Source organism: Urocitellus parryii, chromosome 9 (assembly GCF_045843805.1).
Source record: "Urocitellus parryii isolate mUroPar1 chromosome 9, mUroPar1.hap1, whole genome shotgun sequence".
Classification (NCBI taxonomy): Eukaryota; Metazoa; Chordata; class Mammalia; order Rodentia; family Sciuridae; genus Urocitellus; species Urocitellus parryii.
This window is the reverse complement of record NC_135539.1, coordinates 48,354,180-48,376,571: the sequence shown is the minus strand read 5'-3', so window position 1 is coordinate 48,376,571 and position 22,392 is coordinate 48,354,180. Positions and strand designations below refer to the sequence as shown.

Here is a 22,392-nt window from a genome sequence, read left to right as displayed (position 1 = left end):
TTTCTTGTGGGGTATGGATAAAGAGAGATTAGATTTGTCTAGTGTATGTTATATGCATGTGTTGGAATATCACACAGAATCAATATGTACAATTAATACGTGTTGATCAAATATTAAATACAAGAAAAGAAAACAATAAAAAAAAACCCCACAGTCCTTTTGTTGATGTCTTTCTAGTCTTTTTGGAAGTCTGACATTCATTCTCAAAGGTAGATTTCTCAGGTCATACTTATGTTGCCATCACTTCCTCAAATCTTCCATGTTTATAACAGTTTTATGCACTGAATGTCAAATTGGCTCAATGAGAGAACTTTGATCAATATTTTCTCTCGTTCAGTAACTTAGATGTATTATTCCCTTTTATTTATCATAAAGATTGCTTTTGAAAAGTCTAAGAATAATATTGTTTTCCTTACAAATGACTTGGTCTTTTTGCCTAAATAACCAAAGTGTGTGTGTGTGTTTTAATTAAAGTCCAACAGTTGTGTTAGAATGTGTTTTCATGTTACCCCATTCCAAGTAAAATTTCCCAGGTACAAAAAGTGACTTTTGAATATACTCTCAATATTTCTTTCAAGAGAGAGTTGTCTCGAATTATAGTTTCAAAAATCCTCTCCATTGTATAGTTTTGTTTTCCTTCTTGGGGACTCTAAACACACGTGTGTTAGATCTCCTCGGCCTATTTGTTCTCTTGAATATTTTGTGAGTTCTTTTTTCATTACTTTGCAGTTTTCACATCTTCTATTTATTTAAAGAGATTAGCCATTGTGTTCATGCATTCTTGTGTTCCTTCTAGTTGACTCTTCATTTCCAAGATGAATTTTTCTTTCATTTCTCCTTTGTGGAAGTTTTGCTTCTCCTAAGTCACATCCTAATCACCTAATTTGTGGATTTTCATGATTCTAACTTGTTTTTTTATCCATTGCTTTTATAACCTTGTTTTAGTTCATTTAAAAATGTTACTAGGGGCTGAGGCTATAGTTCAGTGGTGGAGCACTTTTCTAACATGAGCAAAGCTCTGGGTTCAATCCCCAGCATTAAGAAAAATAAATAAATAAAATAAACACATTGCATTACAATTTTCATGGCTTCTTAATGTGTTTTCATTCTCTATAAGGATGTTTTTCTATTTCCTTATTCTCTATGTTTTAATTCCTTATAATAACTCCACATAGAAATTGACTATCTTTTTTTATGTTGCTCATTATTAAGAGAAACAAGTTTTCCTGTTTTGGGGAGGGGAAGAGCTGTGAGCAGGACAGCATTACTAGTTTCACATCATCGGGATCATTTTTCATTTCACAGTGATGGAGAATATATCCTTGCTGCTCTGTCCTGTTCCTCTTTTTTTTTTAAAAAAAAAATCTGGACTTTCTTACTCTTTTATCCCAGTGTTTCTGCTCTGCTCAATTTAGATGCAATTGCCAGTCATTCCTCCCAAGAGCCAAGTGTTGTAGTTTTCAGTATTCATGGGACTCAGCTACTGCTACAGAGAGTGACAACTGTACCCACACCATCAAACCTCCTGGAGTTGTGGTCTTGTTCACAAGTTGTGGGTTTGTCCCAGTCTGTTCATTTTGGAGTCAGTGTGGATATCTTGTCACCTCATATTACTGCATAGATGTCTTTTTTTATTTTTAATACTCATTGCTCAGTTATTATAGGAAGCTTCAGAAACTTTGCAATTACCATCTTTCCAGAATTCCTCTAGTTCTTGGGGAAAAAAAATTCTTTAATTTTGTAATTGACTAAGGTATAAGATGGACACAGATGGAATCAGAGAAGTCGAGCATTAGGACTATGTTTTTGAAGTTCCCTGAAATTTTGTGAGAAAGCCAATTGTTTTTTATTTGGACCTTACATGGCACACAACTTCCTTTGAACCAGGTATGTGGCTAGAGCTCAATGGTAATATGGTAGAGGGACTTTGGGATTAGACAGATCTGGATTCAAATCCCTCTTCTGCCACTCACTGCATATTAATGAATTCCTCTAAGGTTTTTCCTTATCTATAACATGGATAATTAGGACTTGAAAGGTAATTAGGATTACCCTTTCTGGATAATTAGGATTAAATTGTGTTGAATATTTGGAGATTAATAAAATCATGTTTATAATTTATGATTTGATTACATCCTAATGCATAGAAACATGATAAGTGCAGACTGTGGTTGAAAATATAATTTCTTTTGTGTTACATGAGAAGCTTTATTTGTAGAATTCTAAAAAAATAGCAATTAAGTATTTTTCAAATAATTGTGTGAATACATCAGAATTTGGAAGTAGAAATTGTATTTAAATTTGGCACTGAGCACTAGGCCACCAGTATTGCCCACATCTGTTCACACAGCAATCAGGAGAGGCAATATGTTGTTCTTACATTTGCATATCACCTGGCGTGGGGTCCTACCTTCACTACTTACTAGCAGCTCAGTTTGGCTTGTTATGCCTGCAGTGAAAGCTTCCTGTTATAGCGGTGAGTTTGCAATCAAATTTGACAAACGTTAATTGAGCACGTATTGACGACTAGAAGCTGGCATAGTCACTAGGCATACAATGATGGACAAAACAAAGAGTCCCTGCCCTCCTAGAACTTACAGTTCAAGGTCAAAGGAAAATGATTAAGCTATGGCTACGAAGAGTGGTCATTTCTATAAAACAGAAAAATCAGCATTATAGGAGGATCTGCTTGACTCAGATTTGAAGTTTAGGAGACAGTCCCAGGAAAAAAATGATTCCTCAGTTGATAGCTGAAGATGTGTAGGAATTCCCAAACCAAGAAGGGAGTCAAAACAACATGTGCAAAGGTGTGGAGGCATGTGCAAGCAGCAGGTTTAAGGGCACGAAACCTGGAGGACTTAATGCATAAAGCAGTGTTCCCAGCGCTGGCTCAAGTTCAGGCTCACCAGGAGAGCTTTTACAAAGACTCATTTTTATAGGCCCCACCCAGACTTAATGAATCACATTCTCAGGGAATGAGTCCCAAGGCAGTGATTATAAGTCATGTGGGGAACTATTAGAGAGGGGCCATCAAGGCAGGAAAGCTAAGCCGGGGCACAGCATGAAGGGCATGTAAACTGTGTGTCAGGTTCGAATTTTGTCCTAAGGGCTGGGAAGACTGTGGGAGAATTTGGGGGCATGAGGATGAGACAACTCAATTATTGGTTCAAAAAAATCCCTAAGTTGAGTAAGACACAGTTCCTGCAATCTAGTTTATGAAGTTCAACATCTGTGAAACCTCAATGAAAAAAAAAATCTAAAATGGAAATATTGATACCTACTTGGCCAGGTGATGGTGAGGCTTAACTGGGGTAATTTATGTGAAATACTTTCAAATGCCTTTATGCACGTATGACATACATTTGAGATTCAAAAGATGCTAATTTCTATTATGTAAGAAAGTCATGGGGCCAAATAATTGGTGGACATTAGAGACCCTCATTTATACAGTTTCTCAGTGGGATGTGGGGGTTTGTGTTCAAACATCTGTTTCCAAGGTCCTGTGACGTTCTTTTCCTTTGCCCATACCTGGAACACCAGGACACAGCTCATTCTGATCACATTTCCTCATTCTTTTATAATCATTGTTTCAGAGTCACAATTTTTATGCCAGTGAATTCCAAATCCATATTTCTGAGCTCCAAACCCATATTGTTTTCCAATTCCTGCATATGTCCATTTAAATGTCCGTGGTCACTTTATTCAAATTAAGTCTTCTCTTCCCAAATCTCACCCTTCTCCACCCCCCAAAACAAAACAAAAACTGTTTTTCCAACATCGGCACCACTGGGTCAACCCAGAAACATGGGAGTCATCAATCACTTTGATCTTCTCCCATGAGGCTTCCCCAATCCACACCTTTCTCTGCAGACTTTGATCATCCCCCTCCTCTACTCTATCGCCAACCTGTTGTCTGGACTCGTGAAATAGCCTATGACTTCCTAACCTCATTCTTTGTCCCCACCCCAACTCTGCATCCATAATCCTGAGAGATTTCCTAGAGTATAAAAGTAGTACCTCCCATACTTAAGCCTCTTCTGTGACTTTCAAATGCCTTTAAAGAAGCTCCAAACTCCACCAAGTCTTTATCAGCTCCTTCAAGATGTCACCTCTTCAGTCTCATTTTCTCCCAAGCTCCTTTTCTCATTTTAGGCTATAACCATTCTGAACTGGGGTGGGTGGGGGGAACCACCTTCTCTCTCATGAATCTGTATCTTGTGAAGTGTCATCCATCCATAACCCCCTTCATATGGAAGGCCCTTAGGCTTTAACTGACAGAGATCCTCTTGGGGAGACAATCCTTGAATCTTTACAAAAGCTGAAATCCCCTGTGTGTATTCATAACACCTTTACCTGCTCCCCCCAAGGGCTACTCATTACACATGTGATTTCTCAGTATCAATCTTCCCCATCCATTGTACCCAACAGAATGGCGAGAGGAGAGAGAGAGAGAGAGAGAGAGAGAGAGAGAGAGAGAGAGAGAGAATATATAATCTCCATGTTACTGATGAATTCTTGCTAAAATTTATTTGTAACCCCCACACCAATATTCAGGGTGTTTTTACAGTCATTCTCTGACCTGTGCAGAAAGTTGGAAACTTGGTGTTGTCTGACGTGCATGTTCCAGGCATGAATAAGATAATGTTTTGCCTTCTTGTTTCAGCCCTCATATTGTCAACAAGTATCCATTTCTGGTCTTTGAGCCACATTTTTCATACTTTTGTATATATTGTTAGTTATTTCAAGGCTTAAAAATGGTCTAGTACTGCAGTGCTGCCTAGGGTTCTTTGTGGTTGTTTTTAATCCTGGAGTTTGAACCCAGGGCTTCCAACCTGCTGGGCAAGCACCTCACCACTAGACTCCATCCCTAGGCTCTAACTAGGGCTTTAAAAGTTTTAGCTGTATGTCACAGGGGAGTGTACTTTGACATACTGACGTGGAGTCTCACTTGTTCTAATTAGGATCCCATTTTTGTGGTTGTACATTTTGTGGAGTTTCACTGGTTGTGACGTCTTTGATGTGCCTTACGGAGAAAATTTGTCCATTGGGTGAGCTTCCTTGCATGAGTTACAGCACTGTTGGCCTTCAGTTCAAGGCTCATGATTTAAGAATCTATATGAAATTAGGTGTTTTCAAAACAGAACCATGTAAACAAGATCATATATTCACAAAATGATGAAAATATTGTGTCCAGAGCCTTGCAAGGACCCAACCCTGTGTTACCCCTAACAGCAGTAGTTAACTGTTGGCTCATTCATTGTTTGCAGTGGCTTCAAAGAACAAAACAACTGTATTTTATTAACTCTGTGTCCTTAGTAGATCACACAGTGACTCTCACAAAATATTTTGTGTGTGTATATTGTATATATATATTCATACATGTATATTCATATTACATATATGCACATATACTTTACACAGACATACATTGAAATTATATATAATATAAAAATTAATTAAACTTAATTTGTCTTTCATCCCAAAGGTGATACCTCACAGATTTTTTTTTTTTTAACTTTCTACCTTTGGAAAAAGATCTTAAATATAGGTTATTTTTTGATACCACCTTTATTTTTTATTTTTGTCTAGGATGCTGGAGAAATGGTTCGTTCCTTTGTTGGTGGTTTGGAACTTGTTGTCAATTTACTGAAATCGGATAATAAAGAAGTTTTGGCGAGCGTATGTGCTGCTATTACCAATATAGCAAAAGATCAAGAAAACTTAGCTGTTATTACAGATCATGGGGTTGTTCCTTTATTATCCAAGCTGGCAAATACAGTAAGTAGCACATCTTTTTTATTTTTAATATTTATTGTCAGATCGTGAGTTTAAAGCCCAGAGACCTGAATTCATGGTTCATATCCATCGCTTATGTAGTATGCGATTTTCTTAACACTTAATTTTTCTGAAACCTAGATATGCAAAAGTATATTTTGAAATGATAAAATGTTAATATGCAGGCTCCTGTAGAATGGAGGCTATTTTTTTTAAAAATGTTTTTTAGTTGTTGTTGGACCTTTATTTAATTGATAAATTTACCTATATGTGGTGTTGAGAATCGAACCCAGTTCCTCACACAGGCCAGGTGCGAGATCTACCACTGAGCCACAACTTCATCCTAAGGGGCTGTTTTTTCTTTGTCACTGGCAAGGGAAGTGGTGGCAAATAGCAGTGCTACTATGTAAGTGTTACCTATTCACTGCCACTATCATCATTTTTATTGTTCACGCCAACATTAGAAGTTGAGTGGCACCTCCTCCGCTTAGCCAGCTTGGATTGGTAGCATTCTTAAGCTAGAAGGTGTTGGCAACCACTGTATTGTTTACCTAAAGCTGTGCCAGATAGAATAGGCAGCCTTGAGGGACAATGACTTCATCTTAACCAGAGGTATTCAAGCATAGCCTGGACTGCCACTTGGCAGAAAAGTCATAGAGCAGATATTCAAACACTGGAACAATACCTGGTATGGGATACTTTGAGTTCCTAAGAGAATCTGCTAGATTGTTAAGTTCACCAAGTTGTTGCCTGAGTCAGGAGGATAGTACAATTAAACAGAGACCATGTCCAATTCAGTTATGTTTTACCTGTAGAAGGTAATTACATACAAAAAGGATCCAATCTGCACAAGGTATACAGAAAGAAAAATGGAGGACCCCAATTATGTTATCATATTTGCTACACTGTCTTCATCCCCTTGGGGCCCAAGGTGTGTTACCAAGATGTAGAAGTATTCCTAAGGTGAAGAAGAATTAATCCGTTTATCCCAGCTATGTGGGGTATTCCTTGAAGAATATCCAGTTTTCTATAAAATCCAGTTTGTACAAAGACAACTCAGAATTGAACCTTGGTCATTCGTGACCCACCACAATACTAGCTCCTTCAAAACACCTCCTAAGTAGCCAGCTACCACATCCCTCTAAACTCATTTGCATCTTAGTGTGGCCATAAGCATAAAGTGCATACATGCAATCCCACAGGGTGATTACAATGCACATTTCTTAAGTTGGTTTTCTTTGTGCAGAATAATGATAAATTGAGGCGTCATCTGGCAGAGGCTGTCTCGCGTTGCTGTATGTGGGGCAGAAACAGAGTGGCCTTTGGCGAGCACAGAGCAGTGGCTCCTTTGGTGCGCTACCTGAAATCAAATGACACCAATGTGCATCGAGCAACCGCTCAGGCCTTGTATCAACTCTCAGAAGATGCAGATAACTGCATCACCATGCATGAGAATGGCGCAGTAAAGGTACAGTTGAATGACTTCATGGTTTAGTCCAAATGTGGTAAATGCAGGTTGGAAAGAAGCTGAAGGGACATGAAGCTTTTCTTGGATGCACAAAAGTGCTTGGACCATAGCTATATTTGGAGCCATGTGTTAACATGGTTTTGTGCTGCAGAAAAGTTGTAGGGAATACAAAATTTTTCTAAATCAAAGCATATAAATGTACTTCATAAAATAATTAATCATTCTATAATTTGAATTAGGTTAAATAAAATGTATAGGACATGAACAATCATTAGTATTCATAATTCTATTTGATATATTGTTTGTTTAGCAAGTACTTAAAAAAATAATAGGCACATGCAGAGACACCAACTAAACAGCAAAAGAAATGACTGAAATTGTTGTTAGACTAAAGCTTAAAAGTCTTTACTATAACAACAAAGGATCAACTCAAAGACAGTGTTGTGTTTTAAATCTTTGCGTCAAACATTTTTGCCTTTAACCAATATACAGTTAGAAGAATTTCTGCATGTAGACTTTAGTGAAGCTCCACATTGGAAACTACCTAGAATATTTTGATGGTAATAAGTACAAAAATACTTAGAGTACCCAAACAGCTTACATGCATCAGGAAAAACTGATTAAAATATTAAAATATCAATAGCTTGTTTCCTTGTACAATATAGTTTTTAGTGTTTATTACCTTAATTTGACACCAACGACAACCAGACACATTCACACTTTGAAATGTTATGTCCTGAGTTGATATTTTAGATAAGATTTTAAATTTCCAGTTATTCATATCTAGTCAAATCTAGATATGCTAAATATGAAACATCTAAGATGAATAATACTCTTAAAAATGCCAATTGGTAATTTTTTAGGCAATTATTTTAATTCATCCTTCAAACTTATTATAGTTGAAAGATGTGATGTTAATTTTTCTGAAATGAAACCCAAATTACATTTAAATATATCATTCTTTCCATTATAAATCTGTTTCTGTGACACATAAGTTAGGCTTATGTACTTCGTCAAGCAAAAATCTGGCATAAAAAGCACCTTTTAGACTAAGGAGCAATTTTAAAAAGTAAATTATAAAAAAAAAATTGGAATGTTAACTTCTAGTTACTAAAGAATAATGAAAACATTGTCACTTCTATGTGACTATGTTCACACTTCAAAAAGAAGAGATTTCTAATTTAAAATTATACATTCTGTTATTGAACATGATTGGCACAGTCTAAGATGCAGTAAGCATACAGCCTTTACAAAAACAAAACGGCAAAAGTTAAGTAGCCTGGTAAAGTGTCTGACACATAGCACATACTTAGAGAATTCCCAGTTAGTTTAAGAAGAGCATTTCTAGACGGCTCAGAAAGTTTTCAGATTTCATAAGGTTTGCATGGTCATTAGGATGATCATTAGATGCCAGGCATCTATGCCACCCTCAAGGAGTTCTTCTAATGCAAATCGACAGATAATCCAGAATCTCTTTTGTGTAAAGTGTTGTAACTGTGTTCACCCACCCACACAGCTTATTTTATTAGAAAATGAAGGAAATAAGAATGATGGAGGTGTGTAGACATTAAAGAGAGAGCAAAGAAGGTGCTTCTGCTGTGCACAGAGCCTTTCCCAGATCATCTTTGGTGATCAAGGGGTCTGTCTCATCTATTTGCATTCCTAACTACTGTTATGTCTGTGGGAGGATAACTGTAAATAATAGGACTTTTTTTTTTTTTTTGGCAAGGCCATCTGCAATGATACAGAGGCAGGCCTTGCTTTGGAGCGTTATCGGCATGAATGTATGTTGTGGAGGTGACCTGTCCCCTTTTTTCTCAACCTGCTCTAAGCCCCAGACCTCACAGGGCTGTGTGGGAAGCCTATTGCTTCCCTTTTCTGGTTATATTTAAGGAGAAAAAAAAATATGTGAATGTGGTGTACTGGGATTAGTAGAATAAACAGGATTTGTTAGTTGCTTGGATATGGGTAATAAAAGAAAGAGAGCAAATGACTCCAAACTTCAGGCTAAATGAAGAATAATCCATTCTACAATAATGCAAGAAAAATGTTCTGCAAATTAGGGTGATTCACTTACCTACAGTGAATATGTCTCCAGTGTGCAATTGTTTTTTCTGACTTTGAATGCATAATCATTCACTCTTGGCAGATTCCAGGCTCTTTTGTTCCTAATTGCTACTGCCCCTCTCTGGTCAAATGCTTATTGTGTTATTTTCCACTCCTGCAGACTTTCCTGCTGCAGCTGACATGACAAATGTTGACAGAATCTTCTGCAATTACCAGGCTCTGTCAGTTACCTGTCACCCTATTCATAAGTAAATCATTCTAGGGTTAGCGCCTTTGTCCTACAGTTTCCTCAACAGTAACAGCTGATGTTATGCAATCTATCTCTCATGACTACTGATATTTTTGCTGTAGTAACAGTGAAGGTGCAGGCTTGAGCGGCTACAATACCGTGAGTTCAGCTTTTCATCTGTTCAATTTGAATGGCCCATTTGAATTTTAGGTGTAGAGCAGGGCTGTCCAGTAGAAATGCCATGTACATAATATTAAATTTTCTAATAGTCATAATTTAGCAAAACATAAAAATAAATGGATAAAATTAGTAATATATTTTATTTAGCTCAATTTATCCAAAATATTATTATTTCAACATGTGATCAATATAAAATTACTATTTTGTTTATACTTTTTTTGGTACTAAGTCTTCAAAATCCAATTTGTGTTTTATAGTACATTGATTTTGGACTAGCCATGTTTCAAAATAATTAGTAGTTAGTGGTTTCCTTACCAGACAATGCCAATTTAGAGACAAGGAGACGGGGGACATTTGGAAACTATCTGCCAAAAAGTATAAAACCATGCGAGAGGGTGGGTAAGATGTTTTTGGCAGAGTCTAGAGAAGCCTGGGAAATGTCTACATTTTCACTTTGGGGGCACGTAAACTAGGAAGAAGAGCTGTCAAAGTAAACTTGAGAAGTTAACAGGTTAAGCAAAAGAAAGAGTGAGCTTCAAAGGTTGTGTTTAAACACTGTCGAGAGGTCAATAAAGATTTCCTGATTCAATTATATTGAAAAACAATCCTGTGTCGGACGGAGCCTTCCGAGGAAGAATCTCTTCTAAATGGACCAATAACTCCCCTGCTCTGCTCTGGTACACACAATATGTTTGGAAAAATTCACTGTGTCCTCCGTGATTTTTACACAGAACTGATCAAAGGTATCAGCCGAGGAACTTGACTCGTTGCAAAATCTTGTGAATGTGGATGCAGAGTTGTTGAAAACTGGATTGAAAATGTGGAAAGTCTCAGAGATACATCAAAGTTATTTACTAATTGTTACAAACCTATAACTCAGGAGAGTAATATAAGGAGGAAAGGAAGTTGTAGGAAAAATTGAGCAAACACAAGCCTTTTCCTAAGGCAGAAAAAGTGATCAAATAGAGATGATGAGCACCCATGAAAGACATTAAGCTCCTTTCCCCATGGTGACATTGGATTTGTTTTTGCAAATGTCTATACCAGGTAGGTGAAAGCTACATTCCAGCTATAACTTTCTGAAAGGCAGGAAATTGAAAAGATTGCAGAAAATACTATCAGAAGTCTGCCCAGCACTGGGCAAAGGGGGAGAGTAGTATGATTCATTGTGGGTACAGTCAACAGGCCTGTCTTGGCCACATCCCAGGCTCAGTCCATGTACTGGCCAGAGAGCCAGGAGTAAGAATCCAGAACCTGCCCCATAGTTTTTGAAGGCTAACGTAAGAAAACAAAAATATTATTAATGTCAGTGAGTCAAGTGAATGGATTTTAGAGACCAAAGTCACCCAGGAATTTTCAGTGTCTGTGTACTTAATGTTTTACCTAAATATACTTTCCATTAATGTAACTTTGCAGTTCTGAGCAGTTCTGAGTCCTTTTCGCACATTTCCTGTGTTCTTTGGAGTTCTGGGGATAGTCTACTTGGTGATCATAGGCTACTAAATAACTTAAGGTAGACCTAAGAGGTGTCAGTGAATGGACACAGAGTTTTTCTGATTGGCTTTCTTCTCTTTATTTATATGTGTCCTTTAATTTTTTTTTTTTTTTTTTTTTTTTTTACTTATTTATGTCTCCTTAAAGTGAGAAAGAAATTTATGGAGGTTTCCAGTGAGTTAGGTGATAGTTCACCAAGGTTAACTTTTTATATGTACATCAAATGTTTTCCTTATTTCATTTTTTTAACTTTAAGAAATCTTATTAGCGTTATTAAGGGATAATTGACATATACATGCACTATTTGAAGTGTCCGGTTTGATAAGTTTTCACACACCCACACACACACATGCATACACACACACACACACACACACCATTACTGAATGAAGATAATGATCCCCTTATGTTTTTTGACACGCCTTTGGATTCCCCCGCTCTAGTCCCTCTTTGTTGTTGGGCAATCATTGATTTGCTTTCTTCATTTTGGATTAATCTGCAGTTTCTGGAACTTAATATAAATGCATATATAAAGTATACACTCGGCTTTTTGTTTGATTTACTCCACTAAGTTTAATTATTTTCATACTCTTCCATGTTATTGTACATATAATACTTCACTCTTTTATTGCTGATTAAGTACTCCATTATATGGATGTATCACCATTTATTTATCCTTTCACTCAGAATATTCTTTAATCAGTGTAGGTCTTTTAAGTTATTTATTTCTTCTTGAACAACCTTTGGTGCTTTGTGTCTTTCAAGGAATTAGTTCAGTTCATTAAAGTTGTTAAATATATCAGCATAAAAGTTGTTCATAATAATTCCTTATCCTTTTATTATATGTAGAAACCATAGTTTTTCATCACTGATATTTGTAAATTTTACCTTTTTCATCACTGATATTTGTAAATTTTATCTTCCCTTTATTCCTAACCTAAGAGAAGACAGAATTTCTAGCTAGAACTTTATGAACCTCTAGCTAAACCAGATTTTGGTTTCATTAAATGTTCTCTATTGCTTTTCTGGGTTAAATTTCATTGTTCCAATGTGAAATTTATTTGTTTTCCCTTCTACTTTAGGATTTCGTTTACTCTTTGTATAGTTGCTGAAGGTGGAAACTAAGATAATTATTTGTCCCTTTTTTCTTTTCCAATATAGGTACTCAGTTCTAGAAATTCTCTTTTAATGCTTTTCCAGTTGTATCCAAGAAATTTTAATAGGCTGTGTTTCATTTTTATTCAGTAAAAAATACTTCCTAATTTCCCTTTCAGTTTCTTTTTTGACTAGTGTATTATTTAGAAATCTATCATTCCAGTTATTTGGGTATTTTCTGGTGACTCTTCTGTTATTGATTTATAATTTAATTCCATTATAGTCAGACATATATTACTTAAATAAATATTTTTAAAACTTTTTCAAGATTGTTGTATGGCTCAGAATATGATTTACTTGTTAAAATTCCATTAAAAGAATGAGTGTTCTCATTGAAAAGAATGAGATTCTGATATTGTTAGGCTGGATGTTCTATGAAGTTCAAGAACATCAAGTTGGTTAATAATGTTACTCTACATCTTTGATTTCTTAACTACTTATTCTGTTAGTTATTGTGGATTTTTAAATTTCTCCTTGCAATTCTTATCAGTTTTTTCCTTTATGTATTTATAAGCTCTCTTACTAGGTGCATACATGTTTAGGAATATTATATTCTCTCAATGACTTATTTATCAGTATGAAATAATATCTTTGCTTTGATAATGTTCTTTGTTTTGAAATCTTTTTCTGCTACTAATATAAACATTCCTATTTTATTTGGGTTAGTATTGACATTACAAATTATGTAGAATTTTCTATCATGACCCAATTTGTCTCTCTTTTAGTATAGACTTCATTGAAATCAGTGTCTCTATACTGAGATAGAAGATTTTATTTACATAAACCCAAGTTGTAACATTTCACAGCTTTTAAAAGAAATGTCAATAATTACAATGATCATGGTGTAATTTATGTTGTTTTATTTAAAATGGTTATTTGTAAGTAGTATGAAATTAAGGCTTGATTTTTTAATTTAAATGACAATCTCTACCTTTATTAGGAGGGGAGTGTTTATATTATTCATATGTAATGTGATGTTAAGATTGTTGGCTTTAAAAATATACCATCTTATTTTTTGTTTTCTATTTTTCCCATCTGTTCTTTCTATTCCTCCTTTTCTGTCTTTTCTTGGATTAATTGAACATTTGTTTCCATCTTAACTTCTTTGTTGGATTCTTAGTTACAAGTCTTTTTGTAATTTTAGTGGTTGCTTTAGAGTTTATAGTATACATATTTAATTCAGGACAGTGAACCTTCAAGTTATTTTATGTATATAAACATTTAGTTTAAGACATACAATAGTATGTTTTTCTTTTTACCTTCCTGACTTTTGTATTATCACTGTCATACATTTGACTCATACAAATGTTACAAATGCCACAATACATTGTTTTTGTTTTAGGCTGTAAACAGATTTTTAATTTTTACAGAAATTTAAATAAACATAAAGAAGATCTTACATATATAATTTGCTATTTCCAATGCTATTTATTCCTCTCTATAAATAAAGATTTTCATCTGATATATATTCCTTCCACCTAAAGGACTTTTAACATTTCTTATAGTGCAGTAGAGTTTATGATGAATTCTTTCATGTCTAAAATTTATATGACTTTAAAAAAAAAGCTTTATTCTGTCTTTGTTTATGAAAAATATTTTTGCCGGGTACAGAATTTTATGTCAATTTTATTTTCCTTTTAGAACTTTAAATGTGGTATTCTATTTTATTCTCACATTGTTTTCTAAATGAAATCTCTTAATAATCCTTATGTCTTTTATCTGTATATCATGTCTTTCTTCGACAGCTTTAAGATTTTATCATTTCCACTGGTTTTTGAGCACTTTGATTGTGGTGGGTCTTCACTGAAGTTTCCTTCGTGTTTTTTTTAAAAGACTTGGAGTTTATTAAGATTTTTAGCTTTATGGGCTTACAGTTCTCCATCAAGTTTAGAAAAATTTCACTCATTTTTTCAAATACTTTTCCTATTTCTCTCTCTCTCTTTCTACCATTTTTGATGACTCTATTTTCACCTGTATTTGGCTACTTGAAGTTTTTCCATAGCTCTGTGAGGCTTTGTACATTTTTTTAGTCTTTTTTTTCAATCTGTATCTTAATTTAGGGTGTATCTATTTTTATATCAAGTTCACTTATCTTTATAATGCTTAGTTTTCCTTATTTTAATCCAGTGTGTTTTACATCTACAATATTGTGGTTTTCATCTCTTGAAGTTTGATTCGGGTCTCCTGTGATGTCTTTCATGTCTCTGTTTAACAAGATGAGTCTTGTCTTTAGCTTCATACACATATGATTCACTTATAATCAAATTCTGATATTTTTGTGTTACTTTCAGTTGCTTGATTTTTCTCATTATAAATCATTGGATCCTAGACATATTGAGTTTTCAAACACTGTGGAGTACTAATTTTGACTTTTTTTTTCAGTATATCTCTAAATATTCTTGATTTTTGCCTGGGATTCTGGTATGTTACTTTGAAGCAATTTGATTCTTTCAGTTCATGATTTTAGCAAGACCAGCATAGGCCTAATTCTTTCCCACTATTGAGCCAAGACCATTCTGGGTACTCTACGTATTACTACATGTATGTTGAAGTCTGCTCAGGTTAGTGGAATGAAGGCACTCTTCCTCACTTTGTATGAGTTTCACAGATTATTTTGTCTGACCTCTTCAGATGGTTCATTTCCTGCCCTCAAGTAGTTTACTCTCAGGTGCTGATCAGCTTGCATTGGAGATTCAAGAGGCACCTACTGCAGACCCCAGAGTTCTGTGTTCAGCAGTCTTCTCTCCAGTGTCCTTGTGATTCTCCAGACTCCCAGCTCTGTCTCCTGACTAAGAAGACATGCTCAGTTTGGGCTCTCCCTCCCTGTGCTGCAGCTTGTCAACTCTCTCCAGGTAGCAGACTTTCTGTAGCAACTAGGCTGGGAAGATGTGAGGATTCACTTTTTTTTCACTTTTGTTTTTTTTTAATTTTCCTTTTTCAGAAACCACTGTTCTTAGTTATCTGATGTCTAATATCATGGAAATGATTGTTTTACATTATTCTCTCTGGCCATGAAGCAGAAGTCTTACTTTCCTTTTATGTTTTCTTTCATATAATAAATTCATGGAAAGTTGGAATGGGTCAAGGGGAATTTTCCATTTTAAACACAGTATAGATGAGGAAACTAATGCCCAAATAAGTGAAATATCTAAACCCATACAATCAATACGTGGCATTACACCATACATAATGGTGATGCTCAGTTTAGTGTTGTTTCCACTAGAATATTGGATTGCAGTCTATGTCTCAAGGACTCTGGGTTCCCCTGGCAGATATTAGGAGAAGAGAATGATAGGGAGGGGCAATTAGAGACGCTCTTTTTTTTCCATTTTTTTTAATGTCAGAATTTGGCTTGTGACTTTATTTCAAAACAGTTTTTTGCTACTTTAATACTTCATTAAGCTCATGCAACTCATTAGTAGGCATCTTTTTCATATTTATTTAGCTTCTCACTTTTCTGTAACAGAAAGGTTTAAAAACTAAGAATATCTTTAGTAAGAATGAAGAATTATAATCTTAATTATTTGTGTTCTTCCAAGTTTAATGCATATAAAATTCTGACACTCTGATACAGGAGAATAACTATTTAAGAGTTTCCTGCCCTCTATCAGTTTTCTTTAGAGAGTTCCAGGCAAATGTCTTTGTTTTTAAGATGATTCCGTTGTCTTATAAAATATCCAGGGAGCACTTGTGAAAAAATTATGCACCCAGGAGGTTCTTAGAGAATAGAATACCTGCTTCCTTCATCCATGCCAGGAAGCTCTGCTCCACTGTAAGGAATGCACTTTGATTTGGCTAAATCTAATCCAATGCCTTCACTACCACCTCATTCCCGACCAAGTAAAGTTCCCGTCTCTTCTTGAGAGGTAGAGATGAAAAAAGATGAAAAAGAGAGCTCAGTAAGGTGGAATGAAAGTAACATTGTTTTATTTATTCAGCTTCCCATGTGCCAGACATTATGCTAAAAGCATATGTATTCTTTTAGTCAATGTTCTCCATAATCCAATGAACTTGGGAACTGTTATTATTTCAGCTTTACAGACAAAGAACTTGAGTTTCATGGAGCTTAAGTAACTCACTCTAAACAATGCAGGTCATACGGAAAGAACTCAGGAAACCTGGTTCCAGAAACCACCCTTGGAAGGTTGAGCTGAAATACTCAGATGCATGTGTGTTAGACGGTGGGCGCCTGTGTTTAAGGCTGGTTCTGAAGGAAGGAGCCTGGTTTAGAAACACTGCTTTATGAGGCAGAGCACAAAGGGAGAGGGGACTTGGCAGGGAAGAACCTTGTTTTATGGTGGAATGGTGTCTGCTCTTCCTGTTACAACCCTCGCATCCTCTCTTGGAAATCTGTCCCCAGGGCTCTATTTTCCTCCTTAGTTTTAATGATTTTCCAGCTTCTCTTGGGACCCTTGCCCACTTTTGTGTACTCTTAATTTATGCCAATTAAATATGATTACTAATAAGACATAGTATATGCAGTTAAAACCAGATGAATCCATGATTTTAAAAAATTACACTTGTGTCTATTTTGTCAACTTTTATAAGGGTAACTTTACTTTCCAAAGGTAATGATATATTAGTTAATTTAGTTAATATTAATGATATTTTAAGCTGTGCCTGATTGTGTATGTATATATACATACTTGACACTTTTACAATTAAGAAAGTTGAAACCAAAGAATTCGAATGCTTACGCTAGGTTTGATTTATACCTTTTTCACCATCCTTTATGAAGTTTAGAAAAACCTACCACTTACATGATCTACTTTCCAAAAGTCCATGATCCTCCTACTTTATTACTTTTTACATCTGTTTATTATTTTTAACTTAAAACACCTTTTACCAACAGTGGACACACCTGTTGCTACTACAAATAGCAACTAATTATATGTCATGGAAAGGAAAATCCCCAATCAAAGAAATTAAATTGAAAATCCAAGTTCAAACTAGAAACCAGGGACAAAAATAGATAGAAATCCCTCTAGCATATCATAAACAATAGCATCCATTCTTAAAGTCAGATAACTTCTTGTGAGTCAAAATGCTCGTATGTACACACAATACTCTGAGCATTATGGAACAATTCCAAGATTTACTCCTGGGTTGTACTGATGGACTGTAGCTCATCACAGCAGTGTTTACAAAAGAGTAGTCTATAGTATGCTAGTCTAGAAACTCTAATGGGGTATGTTAAAAATGTATATAGATTGCTGGGCCATCTAGATCAACTGCTAGAATCTCTGTGAATAGGACCAGGAACTTATATTTTAACCAAGCTCCTAAAGGGTAACTAGGAAACATACCAAACCTTGAGAACCACTGACCCACAGGAGTTTTAAAGGCAAGGGAGCTGGACCATTATCACCTTTAGTATCCCCATGATGCTGATCACAGGGAAACACAAATTGACCTTTTCAAAGGAAAAAGTTATAGAACCCCTGATGATGATTAACCCACTGAACGGAGAACTTAATTCTCTCAATAAATATTGACAGCACACTTAGAATGCTCCAGTGTTTGCTGTCATGCTCACCAGGCTAAGTTCTGGCTCTGACCCACATGAAATTAGAAAAGGCAGGTAGTTGGGGAACTTGGCTTTGCAATATTCCTGTGTGTGCAAGACAGCCCATCTAGGACATTTTATTTGTTCCTCATCTTTAAATAAAAAATATAAGAAGGAGGAATTTCTGCAAATACTAGAAAAAGGTAAGTTACTATTATTGATAAAAGACTGAATTTGCTGCAGATTTAAAAATAGCAATCTAAGTTCTTAAACAGGGTAACAGGGTGCCAGATCCCTGGCCAATACAATGCATGTTATTCACTTTTAGAGGATGTCAAAAGATATATATATATCCAATATATATATATATATATATATATAATATATATATATATATAAAATGATTGTCTTCTAGAACATCAGCCTTTTTTCCTCTTAGCAGAAAAATACATGTAATATTTGGCATACTGGAGTAAATGTACAAGACTGATTTGGACTTTCCTTGCATTAGATGTCTTCTAGCTGCCCTGAGAGCTAAGGACTTGCTATTTAAAAAAGAGCAACAGCCTCACCTGGGTTAGAAATGCAGCATCTCAACCAGCACACCAGATCTACTGGATAAGAACCTGCATTTTAATAAGACCCCTATATCCTTCATGTGCAGGGTAAATATTGACAGCACACTTAGAATGCTCCAGTGTTTGAGAAGTGCTGGACTCAGGAGTGCCCTCTATTTTAACATAAATGTAGGAGAAGGAATTAATCTACACTGAAATGTGCCTTCTACAATTGCCTTTATAAATATTCAAATTTTATATAATTCTACTTTTTTCTACAAAGTTGATTTAGATGTACATTGAATGCAGAAATATAATTTAATTTCTATCTCTTACCAAAATTTTTATATAAATTGATATATAAATCCTAATTTTAGAAGAATATATGGTCATTATTATTTTCTAAGCTTTTCTTAAATATTTCATATTATCCCAAACCATCATCTGGACAAGAAGACCCTTAAGTCTTCTACCTTTTACAAAGCAACCTTTCATTTGTCTTTACATTAATAACTTCCTGTTTCAAGTGGACTCCATTTTGTTCCAGCATCCTAGAATGTAATGGGCTAATCCACATTTAGTCAATTAATATTCTTAATTAATTTATTAATTTTCAGTGTCTAGTGCCCTAGACACTGAAATGTTAGTCCTCATTTAAAAAAAAAGACAAGAGGAGGAATTTCTGCCAATAATAGAAAAATTATAAATTACCATAGCCAAGCGATGTCTGAATTTTGTAGTTATAATTTATAGTTACCTCTTAGTTAATCATGAATACTATGCACAGTCACGCTCCATTAGCCAGTTGCTTTTTCTCTTAGTTTTGCTGGATGGCACACCACAGTATCCACTACAATTATATTCATACTTTGTGTATCTATGGATAATACTGGAGTGGCTTGTACATTAGTGATTCAGCTTCTTACCCTCAGGAATTTTTATTTTCTTCCTTTCCTTCCTCCTCTCCTTTCCTTTCCTCTTTCTTTCTTTCTTTCTTTCTTTCTTTCTTGTTAGAACTTTGTAGTTATACATAGTAGTTGAGTTCATCATGACAAACTCATACATACAAGGAAATTGATTTCAGTTCATGATCCCCCCTTTTTCTTCCCCTTTTTCCTCCCATCCTCCCTCCCCTCTTCCATTCTCCTTCCTCTACTCTACTAATTTATATTTGTCTATTTATATTTGATTGGTTCTTTATAGTATCCTATCCTCCCCACCCCCTTTCCTTTTTTTTAATTTTACTCTAGTTTTGATATATGAGAGAAAACATTTGACCTTTGACTTTCTGAGTTTGGCTTATTTCACTTAACATGATATTCTCCATTTCCATCCATTTATGGCAAATGCCATAATTTCATTCTTTTTTGTGATGGAGTAAAACCCCATTGTGTGTGTGCATGTGCACTTGCATGTGTGTGTGTACACATACATATGTGTGTATGTGTGTGTATGTATCACAATTTTTTTCTGTGTGTGTATGTGTGGCGGGGAGGTCCTGGGGAGTGAACCCAGGGACACTTAACCACTGAGCTATGTCCCCAGCCCTTTATATATACATATATTTTATTTAGAAACCGGGTCTCACTGAATTGCTTAGGGTCTCATTAAGTTGCTGAGGCTGGCTTTGAACTCACAGTCCTCTTGCCTCGGGCTTCCAAGCTGCTGGGATTTCAGGCATGTGCCACCGCACCACAATTTCTTAGTCCATTCATCTATTGTCAGGCATCTGGGTTGCTTCCATAATTTAGCTATTGTGAATTGTGCTGCTACAAACATTGAGGTGGCTGTGTATGTATAATATGCTGATTTTAGATATTTTGGGAAAATACCCAGGAGTGTGATAGCAGGCTCATATGGTGGTTCCATCCCTCATTTTTTGAGGAATCTCCATAGTACTTTCCAGAGCAGCATTACTAGTCTGCAGTTCCACCAACAATGTATGAGCGTTCTTCCCCCCACCAACCTCACCAGCATTTATTGTTCATATTTTTGATCATTGCCATTCTGACTAGATTTGCATTTCCCTGATTGCTAGAGATGTTGAACATTTTCTCATATATTTGTTGGCCAGTTGTGTTTCTTCTTTTGAGAAATATCTCTTTAGTTCTTTTGCTCATTTATTGATTGTACCCCTCAGGATTTTCATGTGTAGATTTATGTGCAGACAGGCTGTTTCTATTTTGAACTTAATAATAATGGGCTTCAGTTTATTTTTTAACTATGATACCAGTTTCTAATTTATTCCAAATACGTTTTTCTAATTTATTTTAGATACAATTTCTAGTTTATTCTAAAAATATAGATAATATGTTGCTTTATATAAAACTATATATATTGTTTACAAATTTTACAGAATTTATCTAACATTCTGAGGAATTTATGAAAGGGTAACTTGAACATGAAGTTTTTGTGTTAGACTCTGCTATTTATTAAAAGTTTGAGAATTTGTTAATAGAGCTGCTGTGAATGTTCTTGACCTTTTTTTGGTGCATATAATTACTGAATTGTTGGTTTAAAGAGTATAGGTATATTTAATTTTAATAATTATTTTCAAATGATTGTTTTAACTATGTGTTGTTAAATATATATTGTTTTTAACAACTATATGTTGCTAAAATATATATATTGTTTTAACTATATTTAATCTCATGCCAAGTGAATTTTCAAATATAAAACTTGGATGAATATTTTTGTTGAGAATTTCTGTTAATCAACAGACTTGACTTGTCCTTTTAGACTATTATTTAAATTTTAGATATCTTACTATTACTATAGGGATTTATTTTGTACCTACTTTAAGTTAATATACCTGGATATGGTCCATGACTTTACAGAATTTTCCTTCCTTCCTTCTTTCCTTCCTTCCTTCCTTCCTTCCTTCCTTCCTTCCTTCCTTCCTTCCTTCTTTTCTTTTTGAATTCAAACCCAGGACTTTACACATATTAGGCAAGTACTATATATCTACCAGTGAGCTATACGCCAAGCCCCTACACAATCTTTTTTTTTAAAAAAATAACTGTACATGCTTTTGAATTTCCTGCTTAACAAACTAATCCTTTGAATGGTAGTATATTGATAAATACTTGTGAAAGAAGCAATTCCACCCTATTCCTTTTCTAGATATTGACTACACATTTACTAAAATCAGAGGAAAACGTGCATTGTTACTTGGGAACAAAACCTCTTAAAAAGTGTGGTAAAGAATGATCACATATGCTTAGTGCCAATCTAGGAAATGACTCCTTCTCACAAGTTCTCTCTTCTTCAAAGTAATGAAATAAATAAATATAAAGTACTCAGGATCTCAACAGGGGAAAAGCCCACCCTTCTATTTGCCACCTGCTGAATTCAGAAAGAGAGAGCAGATCCAAGGTTCTCATAACCCTCTTCATATATGATCAAAAACAAGAATATGGACAGTAGAAAGAGACAGTGTGCATGCAGAGACCCTAGGACGGAGTATGATTAAGTTTCAGAGGACCTGCAAGAAGGTCAGGGTATTTGACGCTGAGTAAGGGATTAGGAAGGTGTGTTTGGAGAGCTGGATGGGGGCCCAAGCACATTGGGGCTTCCAGGCCATGGAAAGCAATGGGGATTTTATTCTTCATACTGAGAAACCACTGGGACATTTTAATTCAAACAGTGACATGATCCTATTTGTGTTTTTAGAAGATCTGTCTTGGAGGTATGTAGGGAGTGGATCAGGAAAAGGGGAAGCAGATGTCCCTAGGAGGCTGGAGTCAGTACGTGAGAACAGGGGGGCAAAGCAGGACTTCCTTACAGAATGGATGAAAGAATAAGGGAACAAGAAGCATTAAGGGTCCATTCACAAACTCTTGTAGTCTTTCTTCTATAGAAAGGGAAATAACTATAGTGATAACAGTTGTAGCAAACCTATTTTTATTTATATTTTGCCAAATGACTTGGAGTCACCCGTTAAGTGGATAATTAGCAAATG

The 22,392-nt window shown here is 35.3% G+C and overlaps 1 protein-coding gene across 1 annotated transcript in view; it reads left to right on the top strand.

Annotated features, from left to right (window-relative positions):
• Positions 1–22,392, top strand: part of Odad2 (outer dynein arm docking complex subunit 2) — a 164,664-nt gene that overhangs the window by 107,646 nt on the left and 34,626 nt on the right. The window contains exons 17-18 of the mRNA XM_026410610.2: positions 5,590–5,778; positions 7,022–7,243. Of these exons, the coding sequence (XP_026266395.2) occupies positions 5,590–5,778; positions 7,022–7,243 (411 nt within the window). The remainder of the gene's footprint in view (positions 1–5,589; positions 5,779–7,021; positions 7,244–22,392) is intronic.